Source organism: Larimichthys crocea, chromosome XI (genome assembly GCF_000972845.2).
Source record: "Larimichthys crocea isolate SSNF chromosome XI, L_crocea_2.0, whole genome shotgun sequence".
NCBI lineage: Eukaryota > Metazoa > Chordata > Actinopteri > Sciaenidae > Larimichthys > Larimichthys crocea.
Window position 1 is genome coordinate 23,879,368 of NC_040021.1, and position 25,513 is coordinate 23,904,880.

At 39.1% G+C, this 25,513-nt stretch overlaps 1 protein-coding gene across 1 annotated transcript in view; it reads right to left on the bottom strand.

Moving 5' to 3' along the window:
* Positions 1-2,416: 2,416 nt before the first annotated feature.
* Positions 2,417-25,513, bottom strand: part of opn5 (opsin 5) — a 32,711-nt gene continuing 9,614 nt past the window's right edge. The window contains exons 3-7 of the mRNA XM_019276975.2: positions 15,535-15,654; positions 9,386-9,556; positions 6,672-7,006; positions 6,272-6,516; positions 2,417-5,004 (exon numbers count right to left, since the gene is read on the bottom strand). Coding sequence (XP_019132520.1) covers positions 4,938-5,004; positions 6,272-6,516; positions 6,672-7,006; positions 9,386-9,556; positions 15,535-15,654 — 938 coding nt within the window. The 3' untranslated portion in view covers positions 2,417-4,937. The remainder of the gene's footprint in view (positions 5,005-6,271; positions 6,517-6,671; positions 7,007-9,385; positions 9,557-15,534; positions 15,655-25,513) is intronic.

Below are 25,513 nucleotides of genomic sequence, written 5' to 3' on the forward strand. Positions count from 1 at the left end.
TTCAGTTTGATGCCAAACAAAGGACGTCATTGCCGTCTCCACCATCCAACAACAGGCCAATGGGCCGCTCCACCCACACTTCAGGATTTCACATATTTATTCTGTGAAACGATTTCATAAATCATTTCTTTTTTTTTTCTTTAGAGCAACCCCTACCCTTTGTAATATTTCTGTGTGTGTGATATTAGTTGTATCAGTCTAAATTTGAGGTAAAAGTGAGCCATGCACAGACCTGACTGAAATTACATTATCTGACCCACCAAACTAGGAAGCAAGAAACAAGATTTTAAAAAATATTATGAATTAACACATTTATAATTATTGACAAAGTATTTAGATGTAAGCAGCAAGCCACGGAGGTCCAGGTACATTAGAAAAAAGCTTTGTGAAGATTATTTTGTAAAATAATAGATTGTAAAATCCTATTATGAACAAACTGTGGCCTTTTACAGTATTGACTGTATTCATGAAATTTAGGGGGTTTTGCATGAGCACACATTTTCTATATTTGGAGAAGAATTAATGGACAGGTCAGCAAAGACTAGTCTTTTGCAATTTCAAGGTTATGACATATTTGAACTATATTTATCTGTATAGATTGTTTCTTCTACGTTGACCACAGAAAGCACAATGTTGCTCTTTCTTAATAGTTATTGACAATCGGAATCAATATGATCTCCTCTGAGAATAAGAACTAGCTTTACATATTTTTGTAAATGGCTATAAATCTGTCTCGGCGTAAGAGGACTTCTTAAAGTGACACCATCTGGCCAAAGCTGGACTGAATTTGGGAATATTCCAGGTCCAACCGTCATGTGTCTTTTGTTGTTTTGTACTCAGGCATGCAAGAGATGTTTTCATGGGTGGGGTCACATTTAATGGGAACATATTTGAATCAAATTGCAGCCTACAGCAAACCATGAATGAACATTTTGCCAGATTAATGTGGCTATGCATGGTGACATGATTGAAATAATTATATATTGAGACTTAAAGGATAGGTGGCATTCAAAGGTTGCTGGAGAATCCGTGAAGTGTCTGATTTACTCGGGAAGCAGTCATAATAGAGGTTGGTGTCAGGTGTTTAAGACAGTCAGCGTCAGAGTGGTGACACATGGAAGCAAACAAGAGGCTCAATGTGGCATGTTTACAAAAGGCTCAGCAAGACAATGACATCCATGTTTCAACAGCAAGGGAGCATCGCTTCACTAGTGTCATAGTTCCAAAAAAAAAGATGTTGGTGCTGACTGTCAAGCATGTTGTATTCAATCACAGACTGTTATAATGGAGTAATAAACAAGTGCTGGTAGGTTGCAGGGATACATAGAGTGAGGTAAAAATGAACCAGCCCACATTTCAATTACTTCAACATGTTTTACCTGCAGCTTCTTCAGGTGTGCTCATAAAGTCCCAGTAGTCATGTTAACGTATACAAGAAACCTGCAAATCTTCTGTAAATTACACTCGAGAATCAGCCAAATGGCTCCCAAAATCCCAGGCTGCATACAGCCAGTTGCAGGAAGTGTGGTTGCGCTGGGGACAGGTCTTTCAACAATGCGTTGTGGGTGATTCACTTTGTTATGCATGACAAAGGCAAACCCATCCGCCTGCATGTTTTCACTGATTTTGGTGAAACAGGATCACATTTTATGGACAGCGTGTTTGCTGTTTTCCAAAGCCAGGGCTGGGCATGTTCAGAAACCTAAGAAGAGGCTTAAAGACTAAAACAGACAGAGGAATCTACAAAGAGAAATTTAGAGAGTGAGCAAGCAAGACAAGAGTAAATCTGGGACTGACTTTTAGTGGTTGGTGAGAGCTTGGTGAAATAAAAGGCTGAAGGACAGACAGAACTGGGCTTCTTGCTGTTGGACTACTAAGTAACATTAGCTGGCTGCTATGTCTTGTGTTGCTGAACTTGCTTGACGTTTGGCTGTTCATATCATTCTATAAAATTAAGAAGATTCACATCTTCAGAGGAGGATGCTAGCAAAGCTGACAGCTATCATGAACAACTCCTCCTCCTCCAGTAACAGACTGCTACTCCCACCACGTATGAAAGAGCTCTACCACAGGTCCTTCATTCCAACAGCTGTCAGACTCTTCAACACCAGCATGACTTCATGACTTTTTCTATATATTTTTTTACTTAATTTTACATAATTTAACCTTGTGTATATGAGCCCTGGTGTGGGATCATTAAAGTCTATCTTATATTGAAACCAGGAAGCCGGGCCCATATTTGCCATATTTATTCATGTTTCAAAGAAAGGCTAAGCAATGTGAGTGTGATAAAATCTTTTATTGCAGTAAAAGTATTTTTATATCAACACATTGATACATATATATTTTCTTGTAAAATCCTTTTCAATAAATAACTATCATGGAAATCTGTTTGGTTAGTCCAATACTGCAAAAATATTTCTCGCTAAGTGCTGGTGGAAACATTTCTGATAGTTGATCATATCGTCATCATATAAAATGCCAAATCGCTCAACCCCTCAAAGTATTAAAATCTTAAAGCAACACATTTCAAGCCCAGTAGCCATAGAAATGATGTCCACGGATGATTCAGCACGTTCTTTTACCCATAATTTGGCAAATCAGAGCGTGTACAGGGTGTGAACATTACAGAAATTGTCATTTGGTCACTGTCAAACATCTGCCAGGCAGTTCTGTTGGCGTGTACTACAGCCTTAACCATAACCACCTTTCAACTATAGTCACTTTCCTCAACGGAAAAACTAAGTGCACCAAATTTAGTGCCTTTTACCAATTCCTTTAACTCCTGGTTGACGAAGACTTCATCAGCCCCAAGAGCCTGGGGAAAAAGGAAGGCTAGTTATGATAAACATTTACTAACCTTGTTTGTACTGCAATGGTAACCTTAACCATACTGCAGTTGCCACATGTAGACAATGTAGAAAGCAGAGTCATCCAATATCAGTATTCAAGATTGTTGATGTTAGACTGTTTGACTATAGTATTGACTGAAGAAACCTGTATCACAAAACTTGATATGGATTCATGGCCCTCAGATCTTCACTTGAACTTGGTGATTATCACACTTCTATGAACCTGAGCCACTTTGTTCTAACTGAGTGCTTTCATTAGGCACAACACTGAACCCTCAAAGTCCTTTGATTTCATGCCTCCACTTTAGACATCTAGACATTAGACTTTCGAACCCCCCATGTCCTTTAATTTACCCTGATGCTGCCTCTTTCTCTTTGACTTCAGACTGGATTCTTTCCACTCCACCAACTTCACTCCAGCTAACCAGCATCAATCTTTTTATTAACTTCTTCCCTGACATGACATTTTAAAAAGCTTCACATTAGCACTCATTTCAATAAGCAAAGCCCATTTAAACAAAATATTGCTTGCCTTCATTCCAGAAATGTGCATACATGAACATTAAACATCGATAAAATTATATTTTTATTAATGAGATCCCATGTGTGTGCAACATGGAAAACATTCAACCAAGTAAATCTTCACTTGATAATTTGGGAAACACATCTCTTCACTTTCTTGCCAAGAGATACATGAGAAGATCAGTCAACTGAATGCTACCACCTGCGAAGCAACAGTCACATCATAAAGGCAACGTTTCTATAGGTAGCATATTATGTGGTTATGCTTTAAAAAACAGTATTCTTATAAAACTAGTAAGATCTCTGTCCAGGGTAAAGATGCTACAAAGCTGCCACGTTTATTTATTTATTTTACAACTTTTACCTTCATGACAAATTGAGACTTGACTAATTGTTTAAATTTGAACTCCAAAAAAAAAATATATTATATAAATTCTGAATATTCCACTTTCTGCACTGCAAACTCAAGTAGGCAGAAAACGGTGAAGCCAGTACTGGCCAGCTTGTGGTTGTTACCCCCGTTGGTCATGTGACCCTTGCCTTGCCGGTTGTAGCAGAGTTATCGCTCTCATCATATTTTTCCAAAATGTCAAACTATTTCTTGAATGCATCATGGAAACCTTATGGTTGTGGCAAGAAATAAAAACAGACAACAGACCAACAATAAATGGATTTTAAAAAATGATTCGGGAATATCTGCCTCCCAATTTGCAAAAGAATGACTGTGTGTAGCAATGCAAGAGCACATGTAAAGTGCACCCATCCTTTGTGTGTTTACTTGTGAAGGGTTTTGCTCACTTCAGAATCCTCGTCTCCGGAACAAATAAGCTTAATTGGCTGCAAAATTTTAATACCCTGTAAATGCAATTTTTTTAAGTCTCACCTTGCCTGATTAAAGTCACATAATACTTCTTTGTGTGCAATTAAGTGATTCAGTGCCTTCTGGAGTATATCTCTGGTGTACCGTACAAACCACAGGTAAGGAAATACGAATGACAACAACCTGTACAAACAGTAAAAATACAACTTAGAGCTTGACTGGTACACCCAAACCTGATTTGATATGACTCATGTCAGGGTGATGGTTTTCTCTTTTAATTTGCAGTTCAGCTTGTCGAACATAAATTAAGTGTTTGTGCTGCAGTTTACAGAATTTTGATAGACAAAATGTCCTAGATGACACGTGACTTTGATGGCAAAGTTCGAGCTGTATTAGTGTAGTTTCATAGCATTGGCAGAAAGTGCGTCACAGAGCTCACACAACACGTCACTTGTATGTTATAACCACTGTAAAGATAATGCAGCTCCACAGATTAAGGAAAACCTCGTAGGGAAATGATGTGTTTCCGAGGAAGGGGAGGTGAGGAGCTGTGGGAAATGCACAGATATCCAGCGCGGGTGCAAAAACAAGTAGCGAGACTCTGAAACCACCACGGTTGATGAAGTCATAGCAGGTGACAGGCAGCGTGTGATTGTGTAAGTGAAGGGCACGGAGGACAGGGAACGAGGGAAACTGTCCAAAGCAGAAGAGGTAAGAGGATCACAAAGTCTAAAGTGTCTTGTCTACATCTCGCTGTCAGCTTCTTTGGCTGGTGGAGGGTCCCTTAATGAGCCAGTGATAGTGTAGAACCTGTAGAGACCAAAAGCAGGAAGAGACAAGTACATGGGTGAGACTAACTAATATTTGTAAAAAAAAGTATATACAAATATACAGATTGATAGACGCATCGACACCACATTCCTCACTCCATTGTTCACTGATTTACTACATGATACACTATGATGATACGATATGATATATACGATGATACACGCAGTGAGTCATCAAAGACAGGGGTAATGTCTGCAGTGCAATTCCTGCCCCTGATCTCAACTGCAGACGTTAAGTACATCCTGTGGACACACTTACCTTTCCGTTCAAGTGTTACTACTACATAGTCCATAAAATGAACACTCAGAATTCAGATATTGTTGGTATATTAAAAAATAAAATACTCTTTACTGAGTTTTGCTCCAGACATAGCAGACTATTTCATTGTCTTATTACTGTATTAAATCAGACTCTACAGAAGAGGGACACTTTAGAATAACAGACAAACTGTTTGTCAAGCAATGTCATCATTGCCATGGTTACTTTATAATACACTAATTAAGGTGACATAGCAAAATATGCTAATTAGGCAAACTGTAAATGTAAGCGTTTTCACAGCTATGTAGAAATACTGACATTTGATGAGTGGCACAATACATGAACGATTTGACAAAAAACTAAAATGCAATCTAAATTTTGATGTTTTTCGTCACTTTTATTTCTGCTGAATGTTGTTGAAGTTTCATTGATCTTTGACCGATGGAAACAAGAAGCATAATGTTGCGTGCAAGCCCCCAGGAGCAGCACTGGCTTGTGAGGGGATTTTAGTGCAGGACACTCAGTCTGAAATGTCGCTCTTGTGATGCACCCAAGCCCAAAGGGAAGTTCCCATATCGTGCAAACATTACAAAAGAAGCAGCCAGTCAGCCAGCAAAGGACTCCAATGTGGATTCCAGTGTGAAAATTTAGAACCCTAAGGAAGTTTTTGTGTACCATCTTGGAATATTCCTGTACATATAAAAATGATTGTGAGGTGAGAATGTAAATGTTCATTTTAAAAGTACTGAAACTTATTCTCAAAATACAGTTTCTACTCCAGTTACTGTGTTATATCTATGAAAAAAAACTTAATTATGTCCACTGATACATCATAATAGTTTGATCATTCATGTGACCCTTCTTATCTTGAGTTTCCATCTCAACGCCAGAGGCAGAAAAATCATCCGGCTGTTTCCTTACAGCAAAACACCCACAGCAACTTTACAGGAATAACTTCTAGAAAGATAAAACTGTCCATTGACGTTACCTTGACGTTCTAAAATGCCTGCGTTCCTTCAGGAACCTAAAACAGGAGGACACTGTAGAGGAGTTTTTCAGGTCCACGATCTGGTAGATGATTGGGTTGTACATGGCTGAGGACTTTGCCAGCAGTGTAGGAACAACAGACACAGCGATGGGGACTGAGTCTGGCTCACCAAATGCTGACACCACTGACACAACTGCATAAGGAATCCAGGCTATCAAGAAGCCTGCACAGATCAGCATTGCCACCTGAGGACACAAAGTGATAGAGACAGATTTGTCCTTAGTGAGATTCCTCTATGAGCACTACAGAAATGTTTTCTTCTTCTCCTTCATTTCTCTGCAGACTTGCTTTGTCTTTCCTCTCTTTCTTTCTCACACCGTTTCTCCAACCTCTGACCAACCTTTGTGAGTTTCATCTCAAGGTTGTGGTTATTTCTGAAGCGGGCGTCAAAGTGGGAAATCTCCTTTGCAGAAGACTTGACCTTGAAGATGATCATGACGTAGGAGAAGACAATGATGCCTGTAGGGAGGATGAGACAGAAGAAAAGGATGGACATGACGAAGCTCTGGCCAGATACCGAGGCCTGTGCAAGCCACCAGTCCAATGTGCAGGAGGTTCCGAAGGGTTCCGGGGCGTAACTTCCCCAGCCGATCAGGGGCATGGTGGCCCAGAAAGCTGCATACAGCCACACGAAGGCCAGGCACAGGAAGGCATGATGGCGTTTTAGCCATGTGCCTAAGAGTGGAGAAAAAGAATAGTGTTGAGAGAGAATAAAAATCCAAGTTTTAAACTTAAATTCAACCTGTTTTCTAACTTTGACCTCAGCCTCAGTGCCTGGACCATAGAAATCCTGTCTCCCAAACTAATTAATTTTCAAATATGTCTCACTTTTTTTCTGGTTCTGTTCCCAAAGCCTGGAAATCAGCGCTAGTTACCCCTTTACACAAAGGAGGAAGTGTAAATGAGCTTAACAACTACAGACCAATCTCCAAGCTACCTTGCTTAGGCAAGATGTTAGAGTCTTTTGTAAATGAGCAAATTGGTACGTTTCTCTCTGCAAACAATATTCTGAGCCCATATCAGTCTGGTTTTAGAGCTGGCCACAGCACCATTACTGCTGCAACTTCTGTTATAAATGATATAGCTACTACCATAGACTCTGAAAAGCATTGTGCAGCTCTATTTATTGATTTGTCAAAAGCTTTCGACACTGTCAATCATGTTCTCCTTCTAGAAAAACTTTCTCTTTTGGGTTTTGATGATGGTTCCTTTAGATGGTTTCAGAATTATCTGTCTGACAGAACACAGGCTGTAAAGTTAAATGGTTTGACTTCTGAGGCACTAGGTCTAAGAAACGGGGTCCCACAAGGCTCAATTTTAGGCCCGTTATTATTTACTCTATACATTAATGATATATGTGGTTCCCTTGAACATTGCAAATTCCATTTTTATGCTGATGACACAATCCTATATGCCTGTGCTGAAACCATTGACAAAGCTGTTTTATACCTTCAATCTGCTTTTAAATGTGTTCAGGATTGTTTTAATAGTCTTAAATTGGTTCTTAATGAATCAAAAACTAAATTCATGCTTTTTACGAGATCAAGAGTGTGTGATTTTAATGTTTTTAGAATTTTCTCTCTAAATGGAACCCAGATTGAGCAAGTTGCAAATTATAAATATCTGGGAATTTGGTTGGACAATAAGCTTTCTTTTAAAACACATGTGATTGAGCTCGCAAAGAAGGTAAAAATTAAGCTGGGTGCCTTATATAGAATCAGGTCTTGCCTTTCTTTTAAGAGCAGAAAGTCCATTGTTGAAACAACCATTTTATCAATTTTAGATTATGGAGATATCATTTACATGCATGCATCTCCATCCACTCTGAAAGTTCTTGACACAGTTTACCATAGTGCTATACGTTTTATTACTGGTGACCTTTTTAGAACACATCACTGTAAACTATATGAGAGTGTAGGATGGTCCTCTCTCCATGAGAGGAGGGAAAGACATTGCCTCCTTTTCATTTACAGAGCACTACAAGGCAAATTACCATCATACCTCACTTCTCTTTTACATTTTAGACACTGCACATATAGCACAAGGTCACAAGGTTTTATGACACTAGAAACACCCCAAATAAGATCAGAGGCTGGCAAATTAGCTTTTCAGTTTTATGCACCCACTAAATGGAACCATCTGCAAGAGACACTGAAACTAGACAAACTTGTGTCCGTAAACCATTTTAAAGTTTTAATACATGGTATGGGAAATATACAGTGTTCTTGCTTTAACTGATCTTGCTTTAAACTGTTTTAAACTGTGTTTTTGATCTTGTTTAAACTTGTTTTAACTGGTTTTACCTGTTTTAACTTGATCTTGTTTTAACTGTTAACTGTCAACCGTTTGGGCTATTTATTGTATATTGTTTGTGTTTTGTTGTGATCAGGGCATTGCTGTAAAAGAGCAATTTGCTCAGTCAAGGTTTCCCTGAATAAAGAACGGAAATAATAACATTTTCTGTATGATTGCCTGTAGTAACAATTAACATAGTAACCCCAAATTCACTCTTCACTCTTTTACCCAACAGAAGCTACACATCACAGCACTCCATCAATCAGCAGTAAATCATATATATTTTCTACGCTAAAAAAGCAATACACGTTCACATAAATCACATCTGTTGAATCAAACTGGTTGACTATGTGCAACCATTTGTGACAATCTGAACAAAAATTAAAAGAAGACAGTTTGAAGGAAATCATTCATTGTTGAAGCTGTGTGTGCCTGCTTTCTGCTGCTTTTAGTTGCATGAGAATTATGTGTTACAATATTGGGGATTACTCTTGCAAGTCTGTTGTTAAAGTCAAGAAATGAAATTATTCACTTATTGGAGAGTCAGGAGACCACTAGGAGTTCTTGAGGCAGTTCTTGGATACATATCACACTAATATTGGATAGGTCATGGGTTTGGGTCTATATTGCATACAGTTACTAAGTTTTATTCAAATCAAAGCCTACACATACATATTTGGGGCTACTGGTAAAAATCTGTTTAAGATTTGTTTGTATTGATGTAGATGGAGTTCCGATGTTCAGGAAATCCTGACGTACCATAACTGAGATGGCAGATTTTGAGGTACCGGTCCAGACTGACCACAGTCATCGTGAAGAGGCTTCCGCAGCCGAAGAAGAAGCCCGCCCAGCCGTAGAAACGACAACCCTCCCAGCCAAACAACCAGCGGTGAGAGAAACTAGATACAATGAAAAAGGGCTTTCCTGTAACTGCGAGGACAGAGAAGGGCAAGGATGATGAAGAGGAGGATGACAAAACAAGATGCATCCAGGTATGGGAAGGAGCAAGAGTATCAGAGTGAGAGGAAGAAAGAAAGGAAAACAAACAAACAACAAAAAGAGAATGGAGTGAAATATGTTACAAATCAAACCTTTGAGTTAAAGTTTCTCAGAAAAAATTGAATCATGAAAACACTGTTGACACACATGGCACAATCATATTAATAAATAAATTAATAATGAACTACAACTTCTTGACACTGCAACTAAAGATCGAGCACAATGTCCTTCATGTTCACAATTTGAACTAATAAACATACAACAAGCTATTTTTATTTTTTTTAAATTACTAAACCTGTACTTTTAAGAGAATTATGTGCTTTACTCTTTGTTTATATATTTATTTTTGAGGTGACACTATATATAAACAAACATAATGATAAATAAATACAAAAATATATTTCTAGATATATTAATAGTTTGCCAATTTCAATCAAGCACACATAACAAAATACAAAATTACATCTGGAAAATAGAAAAACTTTGCTGGTTCCAATGGCTAATGCAAAAGTTGACATTATTCCAAAACATTTTGTCACTTTTGCCTTTTGATAGGAGATTATGTAGAGACAGATAACATAACAGTTATGTTACATAATTCAAAACCAGAAAATGCATCATTCATGGCTGCATCAATACAAGCATACAGTATGTGCTGCCTTTGTTTTGACACTAAACTAAACAGTGCTTGTGGTGAACATGACAATAGCCCCTTTCTACTTTAAAAGTATTTCTGACTTAAAAGATACAAAGTTAGAATACATGTGACAGCTCTTGTGACAACTTGTGACAAATGGCACTTCACAGCATAAAGTGAAGTGACAAAGAAAGGTTTTTGACCGCAGAAATCAATAGTCTTATGGTAAAGCTTCATGGTCCCATCTTATGAAAGTATGAATGCTACGGTAAATTCATGGCTCCAGCTTTGTCCTTTAATTCTTCTCATTGTATTGTCCATGCAAACACAGGAAACACGCGGCTTCATACTGTCATTAATTTCTAGCCACAAATTAAAAAGTTAAGTATCTCTTGGGAGGCCCTGGACCTCTACTTTTACTGTCCGCACACAACAAGGTTTAATAAGCTAAGCAAAAGGCTCAAGTGTACTCCTTATAGCAGGGAAAAAACAGCATGCCTCATTATTGGTGTGTGTGTCAGATGGCCCCCTTTCCCTGGTGAGCTGGACTGCAGCACACAAAGCACAAGCTAAATAAAAAGGGATAAAGATCAAAACCTCTAGAGGCAAGGTTGCATGAGACATGATGAGCCAAACATTTTCTTGGAATCACTGAAAAACCCAGCAGCGCAAGTACACACACATGGTTGCTCACATGTTCTGGGGCTTAACACCGTTTACACATTCTGCTTACCCTCATTAGGGTCACGGTGGAGCTGGAGCCTATCCCAGCTGACTTTGGACGAGATGTGGGATACACTCTGGACAAGTCACAAAGAAACTTATAGCTCTACAAATCAGACAATTGTTATGCTTTGGCTCATTTGGTCTGGTAACCATTGCTATTATCTGGCTTCCAGTTCACGTGGAAGTGATTCTTGCTGGATAATATTTACAGAGTTGACTCCTGGCAACAATCTGTCACTCTCCAATCTTCCCATATGAGTTTCATTTCCACATTGTCTTCTAGAGTAACTTGAGGGTTTCTCTAAACCTTTTCAAATCGCAGAAAGACTAAATGATTTCCTGGGCATCGCCATTTTTAGTAATCATTACATTACCAATCATTACAGATGGACGGATAGGTTTTGGTCTTTCCAAGCAATTTGTTGACAATTATTAACATAAAAAAATCACACCAGGCCTATCCTTTAAAAGGTAAACTCCAATTTTAAAAGTCAACAGTGGGCTGATTTATTTAGAATGCTACATAGTCCAAACACATTGCTGGAAGCCGACTTTAGGAGTCACAGTTGTCACAGTTGATTTCATAAATGAAGATGCCAATACTAACATTTTAAAAATTAAAAAATTAAGACTAAAATATACTGAGAAAGAGGAGTGCCACATAACCTCCGCCATTTCCTTGATTACACATGAGGGTGAATGGTCCTGCAGGAAGCTGCGTCTACATGTACTCTGAAAACCTAGGGAACCCTGAGACTAGAAGTGATCCTTGACTACCTTTACTTAAAATTACTAAGACAGTGACCAGCAGTCTGACCACCTCACCTGAGAGTTGATGGGCTCCTTGAATTAAATATTTTTCTTGTTGGTGAAATAAGGGGAAAGCTGATTTGTCACTCCACCAGTGACTCGTCATCTAGGGGTCGTGAATGTACATTTAGAATTTTGACATACAAAATGTTACTTGGCAATGATGACATACGAGTAGTTGTCATACTTAAAGAAAGATTGGCAGTCACCACATCACTTTGGAAACAACCTTTGGCAACCATAAATATTAAATATATAAAGTTCATGGTAATCTGCCAAGATGACTTGCTATGATGACTTATTTTTAGTCTATAATCAGTCTCAAGATGATCAGGGAAAGCGCACCATGTCCACATAAGTCCCTTGAGAAAGCTTAATTAGAGAACAGGCCACATCAGTGAGGATTGGTGAGGATTACTGCACTGAGGATGACGTCTTGTTTTATGCAAGGTAAAAAAAAAAAAAATGTATTTACATGACAGCACTCTTTGATTAACTTATATATTTACTTCAACAGAACATTTGTCAGCTTTGACAGTTCACAATCAATATTTGTGTATTTCATTAAGTCATAGTGCTGTAGAATTATAATGTATGACATATACTGCCATGAGGCAAATTCTTTTTCAACAGTCATTTTAATAACTTTTCATAAATTACCAATCCTCACATTCATTTATTAATCAATATTTGATGTTAAATTACACTTTCCTTTCTGTTTTATGTACTTTTTTTTTCATCATCAGTACAGTGGTAACATTCAGCAGGAGAGGATGCCCATCCTCACACTTTAAATGTATGTGTGATGTAATAATTTGAATAACTTGATATATTCATACATATACTTTTTGTCTTACTGTACTGTATTGTTACCAACTGCATCCAATCCAGGCTTGTGATATATTCCTGTACTTATACATTGAAAACAATGCTAAGCTTCCATCTCTTAGGTACAATGGTGCTTTGAGCAAAATGCAAAAACAGCAGCATGCTAACATGCTCAAAAAGGCAATGCTAACATGCTGATGTTTACTGGGTAATAGTAATGTTTACCATGTTCACCATCCTCAGTTACCACCCTCTAATCCTGCTAGCATGGCAAAAAAAGATGCTTTGACCATCTGCAACAGCCAGATCTTCTGCAAGATGCCCTGTTACTTGCCCTATAGACTTATATTACATATTGCATTAACATGTTAGTATTTAGCAGTTTAATAATAAGAAGAATTGTGAATAAAAACTGGCACACTGTGTTCTAAGAGATACTTTAATTATCCCTTAACGGGGAAATTCTTTTTTCACTTTTTCACAACCCCGAACACACATACACTCATATAACATTATTATTTGACTTTGTATCAGTATCAGCATTGAAGCACCTCATACTGTCTCCACAGCATGAGCTGCAAGCCAGACAGACATTACTCTCAAAGCTTTGCTGCAGGACTCATTTGAGTGGACGAGCCTTCATCTTTCATCATCTCGCCACAAAAATCATGTCTTTAGAATAACAAGCACTACCAGAATTTGACATGCATACATTAAGGGAACAAGCGGTACTGTGCAAGTATACATTGCCTTGATATTAGATTGGTCTACGAAAAAAAACACTACTTAAGTCTAATTTGATATGGATAGCCCAGCTGTGACAGACAGATATAGATGTAATATTTTCTTCATCACATACGTGGGTCTTACCGCATTCACCTCATTCAAGTTAGGTGCAATCAATAGAACCATGTTTTTCAGCTTCTCTGAAGGTATATATCTAACTATTTTCCCCTCTTTGATCATGCCTCTCTGCGAAGGTCATCCGTATGTGTGCAGAACTTAAATGGATTTCTGTTGCAGACAATCACCAGCATCCAGAGATGGAGTTTTTTATAAAACTGCTGTCACCCCTGTAACCCCCCCTCCCTAAACGCTACCCGCAGCATATCACCCAAATGTTACTCCTAATAAACATGTTTAAACTTTATCTGTACGGGCGTGGTCCTTGTTAGTGAGCAGTTAAGGTAGTGCGCTGATCAAATGTCAGTGCAGACATTCAATCAACGAGCTTGCCTTACCCCACCGGGCACAACTCACAACTGTGATGTCGTAGTATCCCAGCAGGAATGATTCAGAAGCGGAGCGTTTTGCCTGCCAGGTTTTGTTAACCTGCTCAGATTTGGTAATTTTTCTTGGTTTGTGTGCTTCCACAAGTAGTCTGTTTGATTTTGGATACGCTATGCCACTTTTGTGCCTGACTTCCAGTCAGCTCAATCTGCTCTGTGCTGCTTGACGTGGTTGGTCATGGTGTTCGTCAAAAGTAATACAGTACAGCTACATATTCTCTGCATTGCAGAGCGGAGAGACAGTTTTGAAATGTTCTGTGAAATGTGGTGAAATCAAAATTATTGTTAAATCCGTCTGCATTGAGCTGTGCTTCCCACTTGTAGTCCGATTTATTTGGACCATGGGGCAAAAGTTATATATTGTTGCATTTTAGTTTGTTTTTTCTTTTACAAAGGAACCATAAGTAAAGCCATAAGTAAGTCATTGATTGGACAGTTTGGGTGATTGTCATCCTGGATCATTAGAACCCTCATGGTGGAATCACTTTCGTGTTTTTGTGTATATTTATGATCTTTGAGAGCTCATAAAGAATAACTGATTATTGATTATTATCAGTATTATCAGACGCAGTATGAAAAATGACTGAATGAACAGGTACAGACAGAATGAAAAGTACTGTAGGTGTCTTATACTGTATTGACTCAGACCTAATAATCAGAGAAACTACACTGATGTGCAACCAAATGATTTGCATTGATATATTTATAGCCTGCAGATAAATTATAACATTACTTCCTGGACAGATTTCACCATCAATAGATAATTTAACTTGTGAAAATATGCTAACATCACATAGATATACAGATATAGACAGAGTTCTGATGTGTACAGCCTCACTGAGCCTGTAGAGCCATATTTAACCTGAGCTGTTATCATTAATCATACTTGTATTGAGGCATTCTTGAGGCATTCACAGGGTACAAATGACCTTTACAGGTTAAGAAAATGTGTTAACCTATGTTCCATAATGTGACAGCATCCAGTGATGACAGAAGACAGAATAAAAATGGAAATGTCAAAGCATTCCTCTGAGGTCAAGAATGTGCGATTATGAGTCAGAAATATCTGATTTTATGGTGAAATAGAAAAACGAAATGAAAGTTAGAGAAAATGCAGACAACAGATTGAACTGCATCTCATCAGAAGCAGAAACAACTATGGGAAATGAAATCACTTCATTCCTCTGACACACTGAATAGGAATCAATAAAAATAAAGCAGAATAACTCTACATGATAAATATGTATGAAGAAGCCCTGAATGAGCTGACTGACACTTCACTATATTATTTATATTCAGGACTGTTGCATTTGTTACTGATAATGAGAATGAGAAAAGGCAGCTGTAGAGTGTTTCTCTGCTTGGCCATATTAACTGGCTCTGCAGCAGTTTCTTGTCACATTGGTTGTTTTCTTGAGTTGCACTAGGCAGAGCTAGCAGTTAGCAGGAAAACTGAAATATCAAACATCCTTTTGTATTTCAGTAAACCTGCACATAATAAAAGGACAGACACTTTACAATGTTATAAAAAGCTCCATGTACCTGGGTCAGCTTTTGTGTCACAACAAATAATCTACAAACTTTGTTGGTCGACTACACCAACAGCACAAATAACGTACCTGATATGCCAAAGTCAAAGATGGCGAGATTTACAGTCAGGAGCTCAGGAGGCTTCAACTTAGTCTTCCGCTTGATGGTCATATAAATGACATAGCCATTCCCTGTTGCAGACAAGACTCCTGTAAAACAGAGAGAGAGAAAGAGACACCAGTCTGAGACCAGTCACAATTGTGGATGCTTGAATCGGGTATTCCAAGTTTAGTGGCATAAACACTAGAGCTACATTATAGAGGGCCACACAATCAGTGTAACTTTCTATGTTGCTTGCTCTTTGCACTTTGTACAGTGTTAACCCATGCAGTTAACACTTCACTTGCTGTCACGTCAAGTATATTAACCTTCAGGATTTTATTTCACGCTCTCCTCCTGATTGTCTGAATCACTCCCTGCTGCACGGTGAGTGTGCTGCGAGTGTCAGTTTCCTTTTTGACTGTGTCATTTTATTTCTGTACATACTGCTGCCCTTTGTTTCTGTCACAGTTAGTTTTGTGGTTTGTAAAGTTCTTTCAAACAACCAAGTGCCAAAAACTGCAGAACTGCAAAACAACTCAGGCTCCAGAAGTTCCCTATGTTAAAAACATCACAGCAGAAATAAACATGTTTACAGCAGTCATGAATGTTGACTGCTGCTGAAATCTTGAATTACTATTTTTACATGTTTGGTTATACAGGGCTGCCAACACACACTCATGCTGCCCAAACAAATCATGTCAGAATGTCAGGAGTTGAGTAGCGTGTTGAGTTAGGTACGGTCTGATTTTTCTGATGTTGTAAAGTGCAAAGTGGCATGGCTGGGAAACTGAGGCGACATGTTTGGAGAAGGTAAGTCGGTCATCAATCATAACCCCTACGTTTTTCACCACCCTGGTGGGGGCAAGACATAGGGAGTCAATTCTGATGCTGATGTGATGGTGTATTGTAGGTTTGGCTGGGAGGACCAGCAGTTCAGTTTTTGAGAGGCTCAGCTGGAGGTGATGTGTCTTCATCCATGTGGCGATATCTGAGAGGCAATCAGAGACCTGTGCAGAGATTGAGGGGTCCTCAGGAGGAAATGATAGATACAGCTGAGTGATAATTGGACCCAAGGAGGTGGTGTAGATAGCAAATAGAAGGGGCCCTTAGTACCGAGTCCTGGGGCACCCCTGTGGTGAGGTATTGAGAGGTGGACAGCTGTCCAAGCCAAGATACACTGAACGGGTGCCCTTACAGGTAGGATTCAAATTAGGAAAGAGCTGAACCAGAGATGCCCATGTTTGAGATAACTATGTCAAAGGCAGCTGATAAGTCAAGTAGAATGAGGACAGAGGACTTTGCTGCTGCTCTTGCTTCTTTCAAGGCTTCTGTCACAGACAACAGAGCAGTTTCGGTCAAGTGACCACTCTTGAAACCAGATTGAAGAAGACTGTTCTGTGAGAGGAATTCTGAGAGCTGCTTAGCGATCGCCTATAAAAATGGAAGAAGTGAGACAGGACGATAGTTCTCAACCTGAGCAGGGTTGAGAGAGGGTTTGTGGCACAGAGATGCTGGTACTGTACAAGTAAGCTGCATCATTTCTGGTTCCTTTCATGAGGTTCCAAGTCCCTAGGACCAGTCTGTGATGCTGGGTAAAAGCATGCCCAGGTCCCAACCTCTATGCCTCTCCTTGCAGTTGGTGGGCCCACAGGGTGGCAGCTTCACATCAAATTATTGGGTGAGCTACCCTTCCAGGTCTGGCTCCAGAAGGGGGTCCTGCAGCTCTTCAAGTTCCTTTTCATGGAAGGGGTCTTTGTGAATTGCTGATACTGTAAGCTAAAGTTCTTTTAATCTCATGAAATGGTGTGATAAGAAATAATAAGTGTCAAAACAGGCCCTCACATTCATGTTAGATACGTTACACCTGTTAAGGAGAAATAAACACCTTTATCGTTTTTAAATCCAAGGTTTCTTTGATTTTAACTTTTCATTTGAGGTGTAACATCACTGCATCATTCCTATCAAACTCCAGAATGCAATTATGATGTCTGAAATATCTTCCTAAGCAGCTCAGCACCAGCAACAGCCTGACCACCAGTGTTTTCCTATGACATGCGCTAGTGTGCGCTCCTCTCTTGTACTGCATGTCAAGGTTTTCTGAAGCTTTTTAGATGCACATAAAAGTTCAAATATTCTCATCTTTTCAATCATGTCACACCGCGGTGAGGTCAAGCTGGGTTTTTGTTATGTCTTGTCATTTCCTGTTTTATTTTGATAGTTAACTCTCCTCTCGTTTCAGGTCACTTGCCCTTCCTCATGTGTCACCGGTCTGATTGTCTTCCCCGCCCTGATTGTTTCCACCTGTTCCCCATTACCCTGTGTATATATTGTCTGCGTCTCCCTTTGTCCTGTGCCGAAGTGTTTCATCTGTCTCAGCGTACACCAAAGCCTCGTTCCTGAACCAAAGTCATAGCCTTGCTTTTGAGATCTTCTTGTTTTTCCTCGTAAGAGTGATTTTTTGTTGTAATTTCGTAGCCTTAGTATTAGCTTCATAGTTCCAGAGATCTTTTGTTTCTTTCCTCGTTAGAGTGATTTTCTGTTGTATTTTCTTAGCCTAGCCCTTTTTTGTTTCTGAGAGATTAGCTTAGAGTTTTGTCAGAGCGTCCTTAGTTTATGCCCCTTTGTTGTTTTCCTCGTTGAGAGTGATTTTGATTTTGTTTATTTTTTGATTTACCTAGTTCAGTGTTTTTCCTCTTCGGAGTGATTTTTTGTTTCTCCTTATTCAGGCCTACTTTTATAGCCTCATTCTTTCGAGGGTTATTGAAGACCCAAATAAAAGCTTCTTTCCGCCTAAACTCTGCATCTGAGTCCTCATTCGAGTCCCGGCCTGACAAATCAATTGCTCGTCAATGTCACCTTTGGCTCAGGCTGTCAATCAAAGCATGCCAGAAACTGCAGTTAGATGTGGCAGACCTGCAAATGCAGAGAGGATGATATTAGACATGACTCCCAACTCAACACATGGAAGAGATGGTTGTATTCACCACACTGTTTCCTTTCTTTCTGGGTTTTGTGAACCTCCAGTCTTCATTCATCCAGCTGCACAGCAACAGCTTAAGCTCAACTTCTGCTTGAATCATTCCGTTAATCACGCATCTCGCTCAACAGGCACACCAGCTGTTTTGCCCATTGCACTTCGCCAAGAGGAGGAGACGTATCTCTGTGCGGTCAGCCTCTGATGTTTTCTTTGTGGCTATGCTGTGGTGGAAAAAACTGAGATTCAGCAGCTGTTGTACATCTGTGGCTATTAACATGTTGGAAATGGAACATGACAAGTAAAAGCTTCAGGGCTGACCTTTCACATCAGCCAGTCAACACCAACTGGCATCATCATGCCGTCAAATCATCCCTGAACAGGAAAGTAAATGTATATATACAGAGTATGAATAGAAAAAAAACTCCCTTTCTAGAGCACCAGACAATTTTACCATAATTATGATCCCTTCACCTCATCCACATTCTGTATCCATACTGTTCACACATCGCCACCACCTAAAGGTCTGACACTCTCCATCCATGAAGAAGCTGACATCAGGCATTTGATTCACTTCACACTGACCCCAACGGATCTTCCAGTACAATGGAAATGTTGTGTTTAATATAGACTGTTGTTGAGCAACTGAGGTGTGAAACTGTGAAAAGCAGCACGTGACTGAAGAATGGCGGGCAGAAAAAGTTATCGACTAGCTGGTCAAGAAAGTCACACATCGAGCAAGCTAAGGGATCAAGTATGTTTGTTTGGAGTTATTCGAGACAATAACAGAGAGAGAGAGGAGATATAATATGGAAAGAGATGTAACTATGTAATATGTAACTCAATCACCCAATTGATTGGAGCTTACTTTTAACATTTTATTGTTACAGGTTGGCACAGGTTAGGTCCTTGATATCCATCCATCCATCCATCCATCCATCCATCCATCCATCCATCCACTTATTTTCTTTCGCTTATCAGGTTGCGATGGAAGCAGATTTAGCAGGCCACTTCAGTTGTCCTTTAGAACAACTCTAAAGGGAAGCCCCCTTTGGTTCTGCAACAGGTGCTATGTGTGTGTTGGTATCGCTCCACCTCCTGCATCATTTCTGGTTCCTTTCATGAGGTTCCAAGTCCCTAGGACCAGTCTGTGATGCTGGGTAAAAGCATGCCCAGGTCCCAACCTCTATGCCTCTCCTTGCAGTTGATGGGCCCACAGGGTGGCAGCTTCACATCATATTATTGGGCTGTGCCTGGCCAGACCACATGGGCTAAGGTTCAACCACCAGACAATCAACAACAGGCTCCCCTCCCAGGTCTGGCTGGTTCCCTAGTCGGGGTGAGATCCTGCAGCTCCTTGAATTCCTTTTCATGGGGGGTCTTTGTGAATTGCATTTTGTCTGATCCCTGCCCTGGGACCAATTTGGAGACCCAACCGAGGGCTATTGTCCCAACAACACAGCTCCCAGGATCACAGAGATGTGCTAACCCCACCACCATGTTAAGGATGTGATTCTTTGGAGGGGTTTCTATGCCATGGTTCTGAAACTTTTTTATTCCTGTTAACTTTTTTTTGTCCTTTTCAAGCTTCATTTGATACAGACAGCTGAAGAGTGACAGGAATGCGGCGGAGAGAGGGACGGGGAATGACATGCGGGAAAGAGCCACAGGTCGGATTCGAACTCTTCGAACAACATTTTAATTACATGGCAAAATTGTATTTATTTATGCAACTTCTATTCATTGGGATGCATAAAAGGTGCTATATAAATAAATAAAGTTTGAGTTTAAGGTTAATGGATTAAAGAAAAGCAGCCACCTATCATATCCTTAATATGATCACAACCAGCGTGAGTCATAACAGGGACCCGAGAGTGCATGTGAAGATACTAACTGACAAATATGATGTTGATAACTTGACAGTGAAAGATGACATCACATTTGTAAGATGACTATGACATAATATATTATGTAAAATATTCAAAACATCAGCCACTTTAGGAGCGTCAGTGGACATCTCACAGAGGGAACCAAAAATATCCAGCACCAACCCTGCTCATAAAATGTGTTTATTATTGTCGGCTATGCACAGCTGTATGTACATTATGTGACGAATCACTGCCAGTTTGAACTAAACCTGAGGTGTTGGGTGCAGTGAATGTAAAACCACACATGAAATTAGCCTGAAACACGATCTCATACAGAATACAGCACATGGCACCTCTTCTGGTGAATCTATTGTAATGCATCATGACCTTTTTATGCACAGCTGCCCGGAGATTAATGAGTTTGTTCATTAAAACAATCTGACCTCTGGCCAGCACAGCAGAGCTTCCTCCACAGTCTTCTAAATAAAAATCAATCGGTCCCCAGGTTTGCTCACATTTAATCTTTCAGTCACAGTCCTGCTGGCCCGTCAGCTGCTTCCCATTCACCCTGTGTGATCCTCACAAATATCTGTTTCACTGCCGGATTAATCTAATTAATTCCAGTTATTTATGGGGGCACTTGAATTAAGATGGAAAGTCTAATTAATAAATAACACAACAAGTGTACTGTGAATCAGCTTATCCCCATGCACTCATATGATGTACTGAACCAGTCCATTAATAAAGCAAGTAAAAGCTCTCAGACAAAGTTTAGATCATGAATGAAAAAAGATCTTTGAAAAATTAATTGACAGAAAATTAATCACAAAACTACTAAAGCATAACTTCTCCAATCTATCAGGTCCTCTGCCTATGTTTCTCTGCTCTATTATTTGATATTAATATGTGATATGGAGTTGAGGCTTGGCACACAATAGAGAGGAAAACCAGTGGTTATTACTTCATCATCTACAAACATCAGTCAGATTTATCTCTTGATATTTTCTGTTTAATTGAAACTTGTTGTGTTGCTGCCGCTTTTTCTTGTTCAAGAGGTTTCTGGATCCAGGCATGGGTCACACCGGCGTATTATCAGGAAGAACGCAACTTGAATTTACTTTTAATACTTTCTGGAGTGCATTTAACACTATCGACATCAGCTCTTTTTTAGTTTTTGAAGGCATTTGGTGACTTTTTTGGAAGGACAAATATCTAATTATATCTTGGGGTAGTGAGGGGGGTTGAATAAGGTAATTAAGTGCTTGGTTAGAGAAGTAAACTTCAGGCTTTATTGATCTAACCTTCTGATTGCTTCACTCAAAGAACAACAGTTTGTCGCTTAGCACTGTCAATTACAATGTGACTGAACTCAACTATGTTCCCACACACAACATATCCCTGCCAACACATTTATTCTTCCAACCCCACTCTGAGGCTTATATGTTCCCAGTGAATTTTTGTTCTTCCGCTCTGTGTCTCCATGAAGGCACAAATCAGGGTTGCTAAGAGATATAGCTAATGCTGCTAAGGCTGTATACTGCATATGAGTAAGCATTCCTATTTTGATAGGAAGAATCCCTTCCCTGCAAGGACTGAGCCTTCACACATGCTCTACCAACTGAGCTAAACACCGCCCCCCTATTAACTTTATATAATAACTTAGCACCAAAGACAACGTACTATTTGAGGCTGGAACTTAATGAATCAATACTTTTACAAAAACAATGTATCAAATGACATGAAAACTATGTGACAGTGTGAGAGAACCTACAGAGATTCATCATCACCTGAATCTGCAGCTCCACTGATTGTGCGGGATGCAGAGGAGTACACCTGCTGCTGAAACTGATCTCACAACTAAGCAGTTGCATAACAGTGATGATACAGGACCAGCCATTTCTACAGCAGTCAACTTTAATGCTAATGCGTTAATAAGGTAGCTAAGTTTCCATCTAAATGCAGTGCAAATTTTAAAATGAAATGAGAATGAAAATTAGATATATGAGAGAGTCGAATTGTTACTCTAAGCAAAGACAGGCTTTTCTCAGAGTCAAATCATGGCTACACTCAAATCTGTTACTCTGATAGGAAGAATGGCTAAATAGGTGTGCTGACAAAGACACAGAGGGCAGAGTAAAGAAAGGTGATAACAGCCTATTTATATCAAGGCTACAAGGGCTACAAAGGGCCGATGATAATTGTACTGAAAGCAGAAAGCATGTAAACCTGCCACTGATTACATTCAATACATTTCCATTTCAATGCTGTTATGAGACCACTCAGCCCTTTACCAGATAAAGAATTCCTGCGAATGTGTGTTTTACATAGACAAGCACAGAAATGATGTTCTTGTGACGCTTTTGATTTGATGAGGACTCCTCAAGAGTATCGTATTAACCGCACTTAATATGAGAGTGAGTGTGTTATGCTGATTAAAACTAAAATTGGCATTCTGATTTTTTTTTAAATTGCAGTCAGTTTTTTTCTAGCACGTTTTTTCTCCACAGCTTACCCTCCAGTTAAGCAAAATTCCACTGATTAGCTGTAGTAAGACTTGCTAGCTGATTACAATTGGACTCATCTACAGCTACAGGTCTCATGAGGCAATTTCTAAAAGCATTGCCAACTGATGGCGCGTGTTTCAAGTACATCATCTTGCAATTTCCTGGACTGTCAATTGAAAAAAACAAGGCCAGTGTGTTTGATGGTCCACAAATTCAGCAGCTGCACAAAGTGCTTGGTTGCAACATGAGTAATAAACTACATTTTCTGCATTCCCATCTTGCCAGCTTTCCGGAAAATCTTGGTGCTGTTAGCGACGAGCAAGGTCAATGATTTTACCAAGATTTGAAGGTTATGGAAGAACGTTATCAGGGTAGATGGGATGTACAAATGGTTGACTATCGTTGGAGCATCAAATGCAATAATCCGCAAGTTGGACACTCCAATTACAAGCGCTATAGACGTACATTTTTACCTTAACTACTTGCACAAAATTATAATTACAGTAGCCATATCCTTTGTAAAAACATAATAGTGTTTAACAAACATTGCAGTCATGGCTGTTTCTTTCATATTTCATTGTATGTCAATATTTGAATTTTTTTTATAAAACAAGCACATACTGTTAAGTACAGTATTTTTCATATTTTTTTAAGAAAACGGGGATCCTATAGTTCAAAAACTTGATGTGATAGAGAAAAACTGAGTTCAGTTTTGGATTCCGCACCCAAATATTTGTTAAAAACAGCTGTCAGACCTAACTCAACAAAAATTCTTTGTTAAAAACAGCTGTCAGACCTAACTCAACAAAAATTCCAGTGTTCCCCAGTGTAATCCATGCATAAAAATGGGTTTCTCTGGCTGTTCCTTGCAAGAAACCAGATCAAAGAAAGATAGTTTTTGAGTCTCATTGCCAGGTTGTCAAATATCAACCATACTTTTTAGCATTGTTGTGCAGCTATAAACACAGAGATATAAGAGCACATTATGTTGTGATGTTGGAGATTTATCCAACAAAATATAGTTTAAATAAAGTTGGGGAATGAAATTAAGACCAGTTTTTAAAAACAGCTTGGCGTCTTTTTAACTGTACGCTGCCAAAACTACACTTACAAGGTTGTCATTTTATCACTTGCTGCAATATTGGCCAAATCCACACCAGGTGACCGGTACTAAGAGTGTTCCAGGTGGAAACCCTTGGCCACCACAATGGCCCCACTGACCATAAATATTAAAAGGGAATGCTACAATGTATATTTACAAAGGTCTCCAGAGGATAGCCTTCATTATATAGTACCAGTCAAAGGTCTGGACACACCTTCTTATTCAATGTTTTTTTCTGTTTTGTTCTTTATTTTGTTTACTATCAACATTGTAGATTAATACTAAAGGCATCACAAGTATGAAATAACTTGGCAAACCAGATGTTTAGTGCAGAATGCTATGGTGGCCATGTCGGCATTGTGCCTTGAATTTGGAATAAAACACTAACATTGCCACCAGCAAAGCACCTCCATATCATCATATATCATTCCCACAGTGGGAACCACAAATGCAGATACCTTCTTGGCATTTGTGACAAAGACTCGGCTGCTGGAACCAATAATCTCAGATTTCCACTAGTCCATTCTTTGTGTTTCTTAATCCAAGCAATTCACCTCCTTGTCTCTCAATTGTAGTTTATTTGCAGCCAAGTCAACCAAAAAGGCATGATTCATGCAGTCTTCTTCGAGAAGTTGATGTTAGATGTGTCTGTTACCTGAACTCTGTGAAGCATTTATGTGGGTTCTTATCTGAGGTCCCATTAATTGGTAATTTCTCAGGCTGGTAAATACATTAAGAAGGCCAAAAATTCATTTCACTAATTAACTTTTCTGTTCATTAAAAAGCTTTCCAGGCGATTACCTCATGAAGCTGATTGAGAGGATGTGCGCAAAGCAACTATCAAAGAAAAGAACCTTGAAGAATCTGAAGTATAAAACATATTTATGGTTTGTTTACCACATAATTCCTTATGCGTTATTTCATGGTTTTGATATCTACTTTGTTAATCTACTGTGTAGAAAATAATAAAATCAAGAAAAAAACATTGATTGTGAAGATGTGTCCAAACTTTTGACTGGAACTATACATCATTGCTCACCACTGAATTTGTAATGGACCACAATAAACTTAAGCTTGTTTTGATTTCCTGCTATAAAACAACACAGCTTTTTCTTTTGGTAAAAATAATGCAGAATGAATGTAACCAGGAACACATTACTCTACACAGAGAGTAATATTGCAAAAGTAATATGTACTGTTTTCCATTTTGAAGATGACAATTGTAAACTCCTATCAGTGTTCACATGTTAAATACTGAAGCAGGTCAAAGGGCAGCTGCTCATTGTGTTTGAGGGGCCTTTATTTCACCTCAAGGTTTATGTTCTCTTTCTATTTTGTTCTTCTGAATAAAAACTCAATTTCCTATAAATCCTCTTAATTAGCTTTACATATAGGATGTGTACCTCTCTTCCCAGTTACAACAAAGCCTCAATTAAATGTGGTCATGATTCATTGAGGTTAAAATAAGACTGGATCACCTTTACTGTAGATTTCCCAGTCGGTTCTGAACAAAACCTC